Source organism: Ranitomeya variabilis, chromosome 7, assembly GCF_051348905.1.
Source record: "Ranitomeya variabilis isolate aRanVar5 chromosome 7, aRanVar5.hap1, whole genome shotgun sequence".
NCBI lineage: Eukaryota > Metazoa > Chordata > Amphibia > Anura > Dendrobatidae > Ranitomeya > Ranitomeya variabilis.
This window is the reverse complement of record NC_135238.1, coordinates 213,136,086-213,149,644: the sequence shown is the minus strand read 5'-3', so window position 1 is coordinate 213,149,644 and position 13,559 is coordinate 213,136,086. Positions and strand designations below refer to the sequence as shown.

General features: G+C 43.2%; 1 protein-coding gene across 5 annotated transcripts in view; it reads left to right on the top strand.

The window, feature by feature from the left end:
- The window catches only part of SLC4A10 (solute carrier family 4 member 10), a 198,911-nt gene extending 187,116 nt beyond the window's left edge, over positions 1 to 11,795 (top strand). For all 5 annotated transcript variants that reach the window (XM_077272834.1, XM_077272835.1, XM_077272837.1 and 2 more), the window contains 2 exons: positions 450 to 487; positions 10,528 to 11,795. In XM_077272834.1, coding sequence (XP_077128949.1) covers positions 450 to 462 — 13 coding nt within the window. In that variant the 3' untranslated portion in view covers positions 463 to 487; positions 10,528 to 11,795. The remainder of the gene's footprint in view (positions 1 to 449; positions 488 to 10,527) is intronic.
- Positions 11,796 to 13,559: the final 1,764 nt, after the last annotated feature.

The window sequence follows — 13,559 nt, the reverse complement described above, 5'->3', positions numbered from 1 at the left end:
CTCCGCAGGTGAAATAAAGCAGTACACAGTTATCATATAAAATCAGTGCTTGGTCCCCCAGAGCAAAAATCACTCACTGGTCAAGAGAGGAGTCTGTCATGAATATAGTACCCTCCACCATTAAGTCAGAATTCTCTAGTAGGGTATTTAGAAAGGGGTTCAGTAAACCAGACAGTCCTTTAAACTAATCATTTTGGATTTGTTGTTTTTCTTTCAGCTTTGATTAATGTCGCCCCTTAATTTTTATTCTGGACATGTAGACTTGTGTTTGGCCTCTCTAAATAAAATAGAATTTACAAGTTGTATGCTATATTATGTAGGTAGAAGACCCCTATAGCCCCCACATCTTCATCATACATGTTACCTAATAGACTTAGTATTTTCTGAATTCCTATATCCATGCCGAACGACTGTATTTAATGCATTGCATATTACATTTCTATCATAAGCTCCCCTTCATAATCACTGTAGAAGCTGATCCCTAAAGGTAAGATCTCTCTGCATCTACATGCCATTAAACTAACCCTTGTAATAACAGGAGTATGGATGTCAACCTCCATATGCATTGATAAGTCTGCACCGGCTTTACCATTGGGACTACCAAGAGAAAATTGGCCTAAATCTACCAAATTGTGAATACCAAATCAATGACTTTGACTTTTAATTTTATAGAAATTTTAACTTAAGTAGAATTCGGATTCCGATTCATCACGCCACAAATACTCTAAAAAAAATTACCAGCACCAACGAGAATAAATAATATATTGTGTTCGAGTTTTGTGAAAATTGGCTTTTCTTTTTGTGGTTCTCCCAAAATTGGCATGCTGCTTCTATATTGTACCTGTCTGTTGTAAATAGTAATAAATCTGTACGAAAATAATCCAAGGGTTAGATCTCTAATATGCAGCTTCTACAGTTTCCAAAGAGCTATACAGATCCTTTAATAAAAAATGTTTTTAAATGTGTGTCGCCAATACAAAGCTAAAGTGGCAGCACGCCATCACATAGCAGGTACGTTATTTTGCAGGAACCCAATGAAATTCACATTTGACATATTTGATGAGCAGAAAGGGAAAGAGGAATAGTTGACATATCTAATGACACTTCTCTTTCGGGAGGGGAAGCGATATGGTTGGATAGGCAAAATCCAAACTCAAAAATCTATTTTTTTCCTAAATGGCACATTGGCACCTCTACATGGATGAGCAAAGTGCAGTTAGGTAATAGATCAGAACCCAGTGTCTATGGCCATCAATAGGGGCGATGGTCTATTGTAAACCCTTAGCTCATACTTCCATGAAACTTAAAGTCCTCAAAGGAAATAAAAACTATTAGGGTATGTTTCCACGGTCAGGAAACGCTGCTTGTTTGACGCTGCGCAGAGCTGCAGCATCAAACAAGCAGCGTCCAGATGTTCCAGCATAGTGGAGGGGATTTTATGAAATCCCGTCTCCACTATGCGTGGAAACCCGCACGCGGCAGCCCTGCGACTCCGGACATGCTGTGCGTCTTTTCAGATCGCAGCATGTCCGTACACCTTGCGGGGACGCAGCGTCCCCGCAAGGCATATCACAGGGCGCTATGGGAGAGAGCGATCATCCCGGATGTGAAGAGTTAACATATCCAGCATGATCGCGTCCCAGAAAGGGGGCGGGGCTTAGCGCCGAGCGGCTTCGCCGCTGCGGCGATACCGCCGGCCATCCTGACAGTGGAAACATACCCTCACACTGTAATTATGGTAGTCTCCACATGGTAATAAAAGCAGCGGCCTCATAATAAAGGGGGTTGATGTCCATTTTATGTTCGCCTCTGTACATGTAGCTAGTACAAGAAGAAGTACATATCCAAGGTATATTAAAGGGGCATTCTCAAGTTTGACAAGTTAGCCCCATCCGTTGGATAGAGAATAACTTTCCAATTGCTGAGCCTCTGACCACTGACCACTGACCAATCAACAAGAATCAGCCAATAAGAATAGAGTGATGGAGCCATTCCAATCCTTTTTGATGGGAGCGTTGGAGATTTTCAAGTGCTACAGTTGGATGGTCTTTGGCACTTTCTGACCTCCAGTCTGATATTGTTATGACCCCAATGGCGAGGGTCTCAGAGGAACGTGGAAGTCTGCAGAATACAAAAATCCAGCTCATAGGGCAGTTGTAACTGGGTTGACCATATATCTACTCCTAACGCCAACACTAGAAGTAGCCGGGGATCATTCCTACGTTGATTCTAGATGACACGCGCCAGCCGGAGAATCTAGCTACCCCTAGTAGAGGAAAACAAAGACCTTTCTTGCCTCCAGAGAAGGGGACCCCAAAGCTGGATAGAAGCCCCCCACAAATAATGACGGTGAGGTAAGAGGAAATGACAAACACAGAAATGAACCAGGTTTAGCACAGAGAGGCCCGCTTACTGATAGCAGAATAAAGAAAGGTAACTTATATGGTCAACAAAAACCCTATCAAAATCCACACTGGAAATTCAAGAACCCCCGAACCGTCTAACGGTCCGGGGGGAGAACACCAGCCCCCTAGAGCTTCCAGCAAAGGTCAGGATATAGATTTGGAACAAGCTGGACAAAAATACAAAACCAAAACAAATAGCAAAAAGCAAAAGGCAGACTTAGCTGATATAACTGGAACCAGGATCAGTAGACAAGAGCACAGCAGACTAGCTCTGATAACTACGTTGCCAGGCATTGAACTGAAGGTCCAGGGAGCTTATATAGCAACACCCCTAACTAACGACCCAGGTGCGGATAAAAGGAATGACAGAAAAACCAGAGTCAAAAAACTAGTAACCACTAGAGGGAGCAAAAAGCAAATTCACAACAGTACCCCCCCCTTAGTGAGGGGTCACCGAACCCTCACCACGACCACCAGGGCGATCAGGATGAGCGGCATGAAAGGCACGAACCAAATCGGCCGCATGAACATCAGAGGCGACCACCCAGGAATTATCCTCCTGACCATAGCCCTTCCACTTGACCAGGTACTGAAGCCTCCGCCTGGAGAGGCGAGAATCCAAGATCTTCTCCACCACGTACTCCAACTCGCCCTCAACCAACACCGGAGCAGGAGGCTCAGCAGAAGGAACTACAGGCACAATGTACCGCCGCAACAAGGACCTATGAAATACATTGTGAATAGCAAACGACACAGGAAGATCCAGACGAAAAGATACAGGATTAAGGATTTCCAATATCTTGTAAGGCCCAATAAAACGAGGTTTAAATTTGGGAGAGGAGACCTTCATAGGAACAAAGCGGGAAGAAAGCCATACCAAATCCCCAACGCGAAGTCGGGGACCCACACCGCGGCGGCGGTTGGCAAAGCGCTGAGCCTTCTCCTGTGACAACTTCAAGTTGTCCACCACATGATTCCAGATCTGCTGCAACCTATCCACCACAGAATCCACCCCAGGACAGTCAGAAGGCTCCACATGACCCGAAGAAAAGCGAGGATGGAAACCAGAGTTGCAGAAAAAAGGCGAAACCAAGGTGGCGGAACTAGCCCGATTATTAAGGGCAAACTCAGCCAACGGCAAGAATGTCACCCAATCGTCCTGATCAGCAGAGACAAAACACCTCAAATAAGCCTCCAAAGTCTGATTGGTTCGCTCCGTCTGTCCATTAGTCTGAGGATGGAAAGCAGACGAAAACGACAAATCAATGCCCATCCTACTACAAAAGGATCGCCAGAACCTGGAAACGAACTGGGATCCTCTGTCTGACACAATATTCTCAGGGATGCCGTGCAAACGAACCACGTTCTGGAAAAACACAGGAACCAGATCGGAAGAGGAAGGCAGCTTAGGCAAAGGAACCAAATGGACCATCTTGGAGAAGCGATCACATATCACCCAGATAACAGACATGCCTTGAGACACCGGAAGATCAGAAATGAAATCCATGGAGATATGTGTCCAAGGTCTCTTCGGGACAGGCAAGGGCAAGAGCAAACCGCTGGCACGAGAACAGCAAGGCTTAGCTCGAGCACAAGTCCCACAGGACTGCACAAATGACCGCACATCCCTTGACAAGGAAGGCCACCAAAAGGACCTGGCCACCAGATCTCTGGTGCCAAAAATTCCCGGGTGACCTGCCAACACCGAGGAATGAACCTCGGAAATGACTCTGCTGGTCCACTTATCCGGGACAAACAGTCTGTCAGGTGGACAAGACTCAGGCCTATCAGCCTGAAATCTCTGCAACACACGTCGCAGATCCGGAGAAATAGCTGACAAGATAACTCCATCTTTAAGAATACCAACAGGATCAGCGACTCCAGGAGCATCAGGCACAAAGCTCCTAGAAAGAGCATCGGCCTTCACATTCTTTGAACCTGGTAAATACGAGACAACAAAATCAAAGCGGGAGAAAAACAATGACCAGCGGGCCTGTCTCGGATTAAGGCGTTTAGCAGACTCGAGATACATCAGATTTTTGTGATCAGTCAAGACCACCACACGATGCTTAGCACCCTCGAGCCAATGACGCCACTCCTCAAATGCCCATTTCATGGCCAACAACTCCCGATTGCCCACATCATAATTTCGCTCGGCAGGCGAAAACTTCCTAGAGAAAAAGGCACAAGGTTTCATAACAGAGCAACCAGGGCCTCTCTGCGACAAAACGGCCCCTGCCCCAATCTCCGAAGCATCCACCTCAACCTGAAAGGGAAGTGAGACGTCAGGCTGGCACAAAACAGGCGCCGAAGTAAACCGGCGTTTCAACTCCTGGAAAGCCTCCACGGCAGCAGGAGCCCAGTTAGCTACATCGGAGCCCTTCTTGGTCATATCCGTCAAAGGTTTCACAATGCTAGAAAAATTAGCGATAAAACGACGGTAGAAGTTAGCGAAGCCCAAGAACTTCTGAAGACTCTTAACTGACGAGGGCTGAGTCCAATCAAGAATAGCTCGGACCTTGACTGGGTCCATCTCCACAGCAGAAGGGGAAAAAATGAACCCCAAAAAGGGAACCTTCTGTACACCAAAGAGACACTTTGAGCCCTTGACAAACAAAGAATTTTCACGCAAAATTTTAAAGACCAACCTGACCTGCTCCACATGCGAATCCCAATTATCAGAAAAAACCAAAATATCGTCCAGATAAACAATCAAAAATTTATCCAGATACTTCCGGAAAATGTCATGCATAAAGGACTGAAAAACTGAAGGCGCATTGGAGAGCCCAAAAGGCATCACCAAGTACTCAAAATGACCTTCGGGCGTATTGAATGCGGTTTTCCATTCATCACCTTGCTTAATGCGCACAAGGTTGTACGCACCACGAAGGTCTATCTTGGTGAACCACTTGGCACCCTTAATCCGGGCAAACAAGTCAGACAACAGCGGTAAAGGATACTGAAATTTGACAGTGATCTTATTTAAAAGCCGATAATCAATACAAGGTCTCAAAGATCCGTCCTTTTTTGCCACAAAAAAGAATCCCGCACCAAGAGGGGAAGAAGACGGACGAATATGTCCTTTCTCCAGAGACTCCTTGATATATGAACGCATAGCGGTATGTTCAGGTACCGACAGATTAAACAGTCTTCCCTTAGGAAATTTACTGCCTGGGATCAGATCTATAGCACAGTCACAGTCCCTATGAGGAGGCAGTGCACTGGACTCAGACTCACTGAAGACATCCTGATAATCAGACAAATACTCCGGAACTTCCGAAGGCGTAGAAGAAGCAATAGACACAGGCAGGGAATCCCCATGAATACCACGACAGCCCCAACTTGAGACTGACATAGCCTTCCAGTCCAGGACTGGATTATGGGTCTGTAACCATGGCAGCCCTAAAACAACCAAATCATGCATTTTATGTAAAACCAGGAAACGTATCACCTCGCGGTGTTCAGGAGTCATGCACATGGTAACCTGTGTCCAATACTGCGGTTTATTTGCTGCCAATGGTGTAGCATCAATACCCCTAAGAGGAATAGGATTTTCTAATGGTTCAAGAGTAAAACCACAGCGCTTAGCAAATGAGAGATCCATGAGACTCAGGGCAGCACCTGAATCTACAAACGCCATGACAGGATAAGATGACAGTGAGCAAATCAAAGTTACAGACAGAATAAATTTAGGTTGCAAATTACCAACGGTGACAGGACTAACAACCTTAGCTATACGTTTAGAGCATGCTGAGATAACATGTGTAGAATCACCACAGTAGTAGCACAAGCCATTCCGGCGTCTATGAATTTTCCGCTCATTTCTAGTCAGGATTCTATCACATTGCATTAAATCAGGTGTCTGTTCAGACAACACCATGAAGGGATTTGCGGTTTTTCTATCACATTGCACCGAATTCGGTGTCTGTTCAGACAACACCATGAGGGAATTTGCGGTTTTGCGCTCCCGCAACCGCCGGTCAATTTGAATAGCCAGTGCCATAGTATCATTCAGACCTGTGGGAATGGGAAAACCCACCATAACATTCTTAATGGCTTCAGAAAGGCCATTTCTAAAATTAGCGGCCAGTGCACACTCGTTCCAATGTGTCAGCACGGACCATTTCCGAAATTTTTGGCAATACACTTCAGCCTCGTCCTGCCCCTGAGACATAGCCAGCAAGGCCTTTTCTGCCTGAATCTCAAGATTGGGTTCCTCATAAAGTAAACCGAGCGCCAGAAAAAACGCATCAAGATCAGCCAATGCCGGATCTCCTGGCGCCAGCGAAAAAGCCCAATCCTGAGGGTCGCCCCGTAAGAACGAAATAACAATTTTTACTTGCTGAGCAGAATCTCCAGATGAACAGGGTCTCAGGGACAAAAACAATTTACAATTATACACGAAATTCCTAAACTTAAACCTGTCTCCGGAAAACAGTTCAGGAATCGGTATTTTAGGTTCTGACCTAGGATTTCTGATAACATAGTCTTGTATGCCCTGCACACGAGTAGCCAGCTGGTCCACACTTGTAATCAAGGTCTGGACATTCATGTCTGCAGCAAGCATAGCCACTCTGAGGTAAAGGGGAAGAAGAAAAAAAAAAAAACTCAGAATCTTCTTTCTTATAATCCCTCTTCTGCAATGCATTAAACATTTAATACTGGCCTGGCAAACTGTTATGACCCCAATGGCGAGGGTCTCAGAGGAACGTGGAAGTCTGCAGAATACAAAAATCCAGCTCATAGGGCAGTTGTAACTGGGTTGACCATATATCTACTCCTAACGCCAACACTAGAAGTAGCCGGGGATCATTCCTACGTTGATTCTAGATGACACGCGCCAGCCGGAGAATCTAGCTACCCCTAGTAGAGGAAAACAAAGACCTTTCTTGCCTCCAGAGAAGGGGACCCCAAAGCTGGATAGAAGCCCCCCACAAATAATGACGGTGAGGTAAGAGGAAATGACAAACACAGAAATGAACCAGGTTTAGCACAGAGAGGCCCGCTTACTGATAGCAGAATAAAGAAAGGTAACTTATATGGTCAACAAAAACCCTATCAAAATCCACACTGGAAATTCAAGAACCCCCGAACCGTCTAACGGTCCGGGGGGAGAACACCAGCCCCCTAGAGCTTCCAGCAAAGGTCAGGATATAGATTTGGAACAAGCTGGACAAAAATACAAAACCAAAACAAATAGCAAAAAGCAAAAGGCAGACTTAGCTGATATAACTGGAACCAGGATCAGTAGACAAGAGCACAGCAGACTAGCTCTGATAACTACGTTGCCAGGCATTGAACTGAAGGTCCAGGGAGCTTATATAGCAACACCCCTAACTAACGACCCAGGTGCGGATAAAAGGAATGACAGAAAAACCAGAGTCAAAAAACTAGTAACCACTAGAGGGAGCAAAAAGCAAATTCACAACAGATATCTTCTGAACCCCGATTCCTGAGATATCCCTATCCAGTGGATATGGACTGATTTTCAAACTTGAGAATACTCCTTTAAGATGTCAGATTTTATTATTTAGCCTTATAATGAGCTCTGGAGAAGAAGAATAACGTTTTTCAAAGGCAAAAATAATTCTTGACCATTTCCTCTGATATTTTCCTGGTCCGGTAATATATCATTACCAAGGTAAACCGTGGTTTGAAGTCCCTTTTCTTTTTTTGTCAGGCAGGGAATGGAGTGAGATGCATCATAGAAATGTGACCTTCGGAAAAGGTCGTATATCATGATTCTGTCCAAAACATCCAGATAAGAAAATTGTCATTAAAAATTAAAAAAGCCAAAAAAGAAAGACAAACAAATTATTCCAGAAAATTATAGAACAAGTAATGATGCATTGGGGACTTAGTGATCATACTTTGAAATTCTGATTGTCAAAAAATTATCTAGCTTTTTAATAAAATGAAAGCTACATTTTTCCCCTTCCATCACATGATTGTCTGAATCCCCCAAAATGTCGTAGTCTAGGTTCTGTGTCCATCTGCATAAGTGCACGCCACTGGAGAAACGCAAATGAGAATCCACTTCAACTTTGTTTGTGTCACTCTACTTTATGGCCCCGTCAGTGGTTCCACCTGAACATGTTTGAATCTCCTCATAAAAAGCACCCAACAAAAGGGTTGAAATACAATGTGAATGGTTCCTAAATCCCACAATAGAGAAAGTGGTTACTGACATGCATTATCACTTCACTCACATATGGGACTTTGGGGTCCATGTTCTCCTGGCTGTTGGGGTTCACAACAGTGAGATCAGCAATCATACATTTATAATTTATCCTGAAGCTAATGATAAACGCAGGGGTAGACAATCTATTGGTGCAACATGTGCAGCCACACAGGGGCCCAAGTGGTAAAAGGGGTCCACTACCTCCTCCATAGTAGGTGGATTTGTGCGTTATGATGAGCTTTCAGACTGCGAAAGGCCCATGTGTTAATTTTGCACAGGGGCCCTCTTCTTTCTGTGTCCATTCCGGGACTTATGTATTTAGTTTGGGAATTCCTTTAAGAAGCAATAAAGCTGGACCCACACAGGATGGTGCTCCAAGTCTGGTTCAGTGAAAGTGCAGGAGATCTAGGTATTGCAAACCATAGTATTGATGCCACAGTTCAACTCGTGATAGTAGCCTAACAGTGACACTAGAATATTCCTGAAAGTAGATTTTAAAACATTAAATTTTCCAATTATATTAATATGAGAAAATCAAGTTTCTTTACTGAGACATTTTTTTACACCAATCTCATACTCTTAATGGTAGGGGACAGCATGTGGTGAAGTCATATCTCACTGGACATCATAGCCAAAGATTTTCAAGTTGTAGTTTTCTAGCTGTTGCAAAACTACAACCATAGGTTAGAGACCACTGGGATAAGTTACGGACTTATTTTCCAAAGAGTGAAACGTAACATGGAAAAGTCAAAGTGACGTTGGGTAGAACTTATTATTTGGTAGCATTCTATAATGGAACCAAGCCGCCACCACGAACACCAGAGCTTTTGGGTGACCCTTTACTAACATGAGGAATGTCTTAATGTTCATGATTTGTGGAATGTATTGGAATGCTTAGTCTAAATGCTATCAATGTGCATGCAGAAATGCTGTGGATGTTCGCCAGCTTGCCTCTGTAAGTGGAAGTCTGCATATCTGCTTATCTGCATGCTGCAGTTGCCTTACAAAAGCCCAATTCTTATGTACAATGCTTACTATGACTTCTTCCAGCATCCTTGTTGAATGTTTGCTGATTGTCTTGTATAGCATGACTAATATATTTCTGAAAATTGAATTGATGTCAATCATGGGCAACGCTGTGTAGATGCCACATCATACTTAACATAGAGAAAGCCATTTTGGTACTGAATCAATATGGACGCACGAACTGTCGACTTGGAACTACTGACATCACCCCTAAATCAGAGTGTGCTATGTCTAAGGGGGGCTCTATTATCCTTGTAAAGAATGCCAAGCTGGCATAAAAAAAGATGAGGGTCTAGCAGTGCTTTTTTTGGAAATTGGTTTGCAAATTAATTATCCTTAAAGAGAAAGACAACTGGCTGTCTAGGACTACCCATTGACTTGTAGAGTAACAACTTCCAATGGTTGGCACTAGAGAGACAACTTTTTTTGTCACTGCTCTGTGTATAGGGAGCGGCATCTGTAACCGCGCCCCTAGCATTGACTGACAGCCAGCCCTAATGCTTAGCCTGCTGTCAGTCATGCCGTGGTACGGTTACAGCCACTGCTCTCTATTCACAGAGAGGCAGCCCCAGTCGCCAGCACCGCCCCTATGACTAATGCCAAAAAGCTACCGGAAGTAATACATTTAATTTTCTTCCTGCAGCAGGGGTCTAAGTGCGGGCGCCGGGCAGGTTCAGAACACTAATAACCTGAAGATTAACCCCATATCTACAGGTTAATAGCATTTTTTCACGTGACATGTTCTCTTTAAGACTTGATGATGGTCAAGTCAATGGCCAATAGCTCTAGTGAAATACCCGATGATGTCATTAGTTCATAGTGCCTAGAAAATGGCTTTCTCTACGACATGATTTATAACACAGAAGGGTTAAATGAATACTTGACTAATTTCATGCATTTTCTATTTATTTCTAGCTCTGAAAGCAAGACAGAGAAGAAATCTGCCTCAGGGAAAGGTATCGACAGGGAGACATGTCTCTGACTTGCTCTTCAGTCTATTTTTACAAGCAAATTTGAAGAATATATGTGTCGCTCTATGTGGGTTATTTACACCGTAAACCATCACATCCGTTAGCAGTGCAATATATAGCAGTGCAATATTTTTTTAAACAAATGTATTAGCTCACTTTTTGTTGGAGGACTTGGCAATAAAGCCTTCCTGGCAGAGGGGGATTCCGTTACTGTAACTTTATTTTACTGGTGTTTGGATTTCATAGTTCTTATTTCTTTGCGTAACTCTTAGGCTTCGTTCTCATTGTTACATCGTTGTTATCATCCATATCAAAGTTTTCCATGTGACGCTTAAAAATAATGCAGGTAGCCATTTTGTGCTGCCAAAAAAGAAGGAGCCAATCAAAACACTTATAAGCCATGACATCATCGAGGATTGAGATGATTGGCTAAGAGGGGCAATATTCTTGGGGTTTTTTTCAGGAATATTTCCTTTAATGAAACGTATGTCTCAACTATGTTTAGGCAATGGTTACTAGAATGGTTGAAGGGGAACATGTCTGTCTTTATATTATTCTACTTGATTCTATTAATAGAGAAAGTAACAGAGAAATATAAGGTAATGCTATTGATTTTAAAGGAGGTTTTCCAATTCTAGCCATATTCTAATTTTAGTACAATATGTTGGTATGAGTCCACGATCTTCTTCATTTTTGGTTAGACACCACAGACCTAGAACATGACCCAGTGCGCCAAAGTGGTTCTCCCGTCGCATTCATTTATGGCATACCACAGGTCATGCCATAAATGTATAGTAGCTCATATAGTAGATCACCAGTGCCAGTGGGACCTGAACCTTAACGCCCGCCGATAGCAGTGCAACGATGGTCAGAATTCCCATGAATTTGTATGGGAATTCTGATCACCCCTCCACTGAAAGCAGTGCGATCGGACCCCATACTGGAGAAAGATGCAGGTCTTCTTCCAGATAGCCATTAAATTTAGTGGAGATATCACAGTACCTGGGCTGCTCTTGAGGAAATGAAGGAACCAGTCCGGCGCCAAAACGCGTTGGTGTTTACTAGAACCTTCGTTTTATTCCATTGAGGATTCTTCATTGCCACAAGTGTAACCCGTGTACCGTGACCCCTCTACTAATGTGAAATGTACAGAAAAATGCTTACATAAAAGCTAAAATAAAGTTAAATTGACTTAAAATGAAAAAGGAAAAATTAAAATACCTCCTTCCCCAGAACATATTGACGTGTTTAATTTGGGCAATCCACATCCAGTATCTGCTTGTTGGACATCCTACAAAAGTAAGCCACCAACGTTGTCCAAAATGATCAATATTTTTTTTTTGGATTCCCCAATTCCTATGATCAGTCAGAATGATGCTGTCAGAATAAAGGATATTTGTCATTATGTCTTTAATTATTAGTGCCATCATGGGAGAATTGGACTATAAAATGACAATAAACTACTCGGATCCTCCATAATGAGAGATTCTATATTTATTCACTGTCGTTTAGACTGAAGACCTTTAATGGGGGGAGCTTCCATCTACTGATTTCAAAAACGTATTTGATAATAGGTTTTCTAAAGCAGGCGAGATGATATGGTGCCCTTCCGCTTAATAGACAGATACGCCAACAAGTATGCCCACGAGTTTAATTGAAAGGGGTTATCCAATTCCTAATTTAGAGAACCTCCTTTAATTTTCAATTTTAGAAAAATATTAAATATGTTTTGCAAGAAAACTGCACTTCTCTTTTTCATTAATTCACATAATATCTCATCCTTCTCTCCTGTACTCATCAACATTTTCCAAAGCTTATTTATTAAAGGGGAACTATCACAATATATTTGTCTTACCAGTGAAAGTTACTTAAGCTCTACAATGTATTTATTAGTATTTATTTAGAGTTATAGTTTATAGTTTCTATTGTCTTTATGTTCTTTCATTGTTCTGCATAGAAGGAGCTAATTTTAATATTTTAGAATAAGAAACTTCAGCTGTCAACGTGCCATATGTCTGATGACACATTTCCTGTTTTAAAGGGACTGTCCACAACTCAAACAACCCCTTCCTAATCAGCTTGTTTATTACTCCCCTTGTTAAAATACTGACACTTATACTCAACTCCGGTGCCGGTTCCAGCGATGTTGTCATTGGCTCTCCCGGGGATCATGTGACATTTATGTCACACAATCGCTGCAGCCAGTCAGTGCCGGCTTCACTTTCAATTAAATCGTACATCAAGAAGAAGTGAGCGGCCAGCTACAGCTCTCACTTCCTCTTAATGTCTGATTTGTCCGCTGATTGGCCGCATGGATCACATGGCATAACAATGTTACGGATCCTTGGGAGAGTCAGTTCCGACAGCCACTCCAGCATCGGAGGTGAGAATATAGTTGTGTTAAAAAGTGTTTTCCCCTTCCTGATTTTCTATTCTTTTGCATGTTTGTCACACTTAACCGTTTCAAATCACCAAAGTTAAATATTACATAAAGATAACACAGGTAAACACAAAATGCAGTTTTTATTATTAAGGAAAAAATAATCCAAACCTACAGGGTCTTGTGTGAAAAAATGATTGCCCCTAAACCTAATAACTACCGTATTTTCCGGCGTATAAGACGACTGGGCGTATAAGACGACCCCCCAACTTTTCCAGTTAAAATATAAAATCTTCTTAAAAGTCGGGGGTCTTCTTATACGCCGTATGTTGTCTTATAGGGTCGGTGACTAATGTGTCTGGAGTGGTCCTGATGACGACGGGGGGGGGGTCTCACAGGAAACTGTGAGTGGACTATCCCCCATTACCTTATCGTAGCGCTGAAGCGTGGGGTCTCTGCTGGGAGTGGCGGCGGCTCCTCTTTGTGCCGCATGGGTGCTGTGCTGTGGGGCGGCGGCTCCTCTGCAGTGTGGGGCCTCTGTGCTGTGGGGCGGCGGATCTTCAAGTAGTCAGTCGGGGCTCCTCCAGCATCTTCTT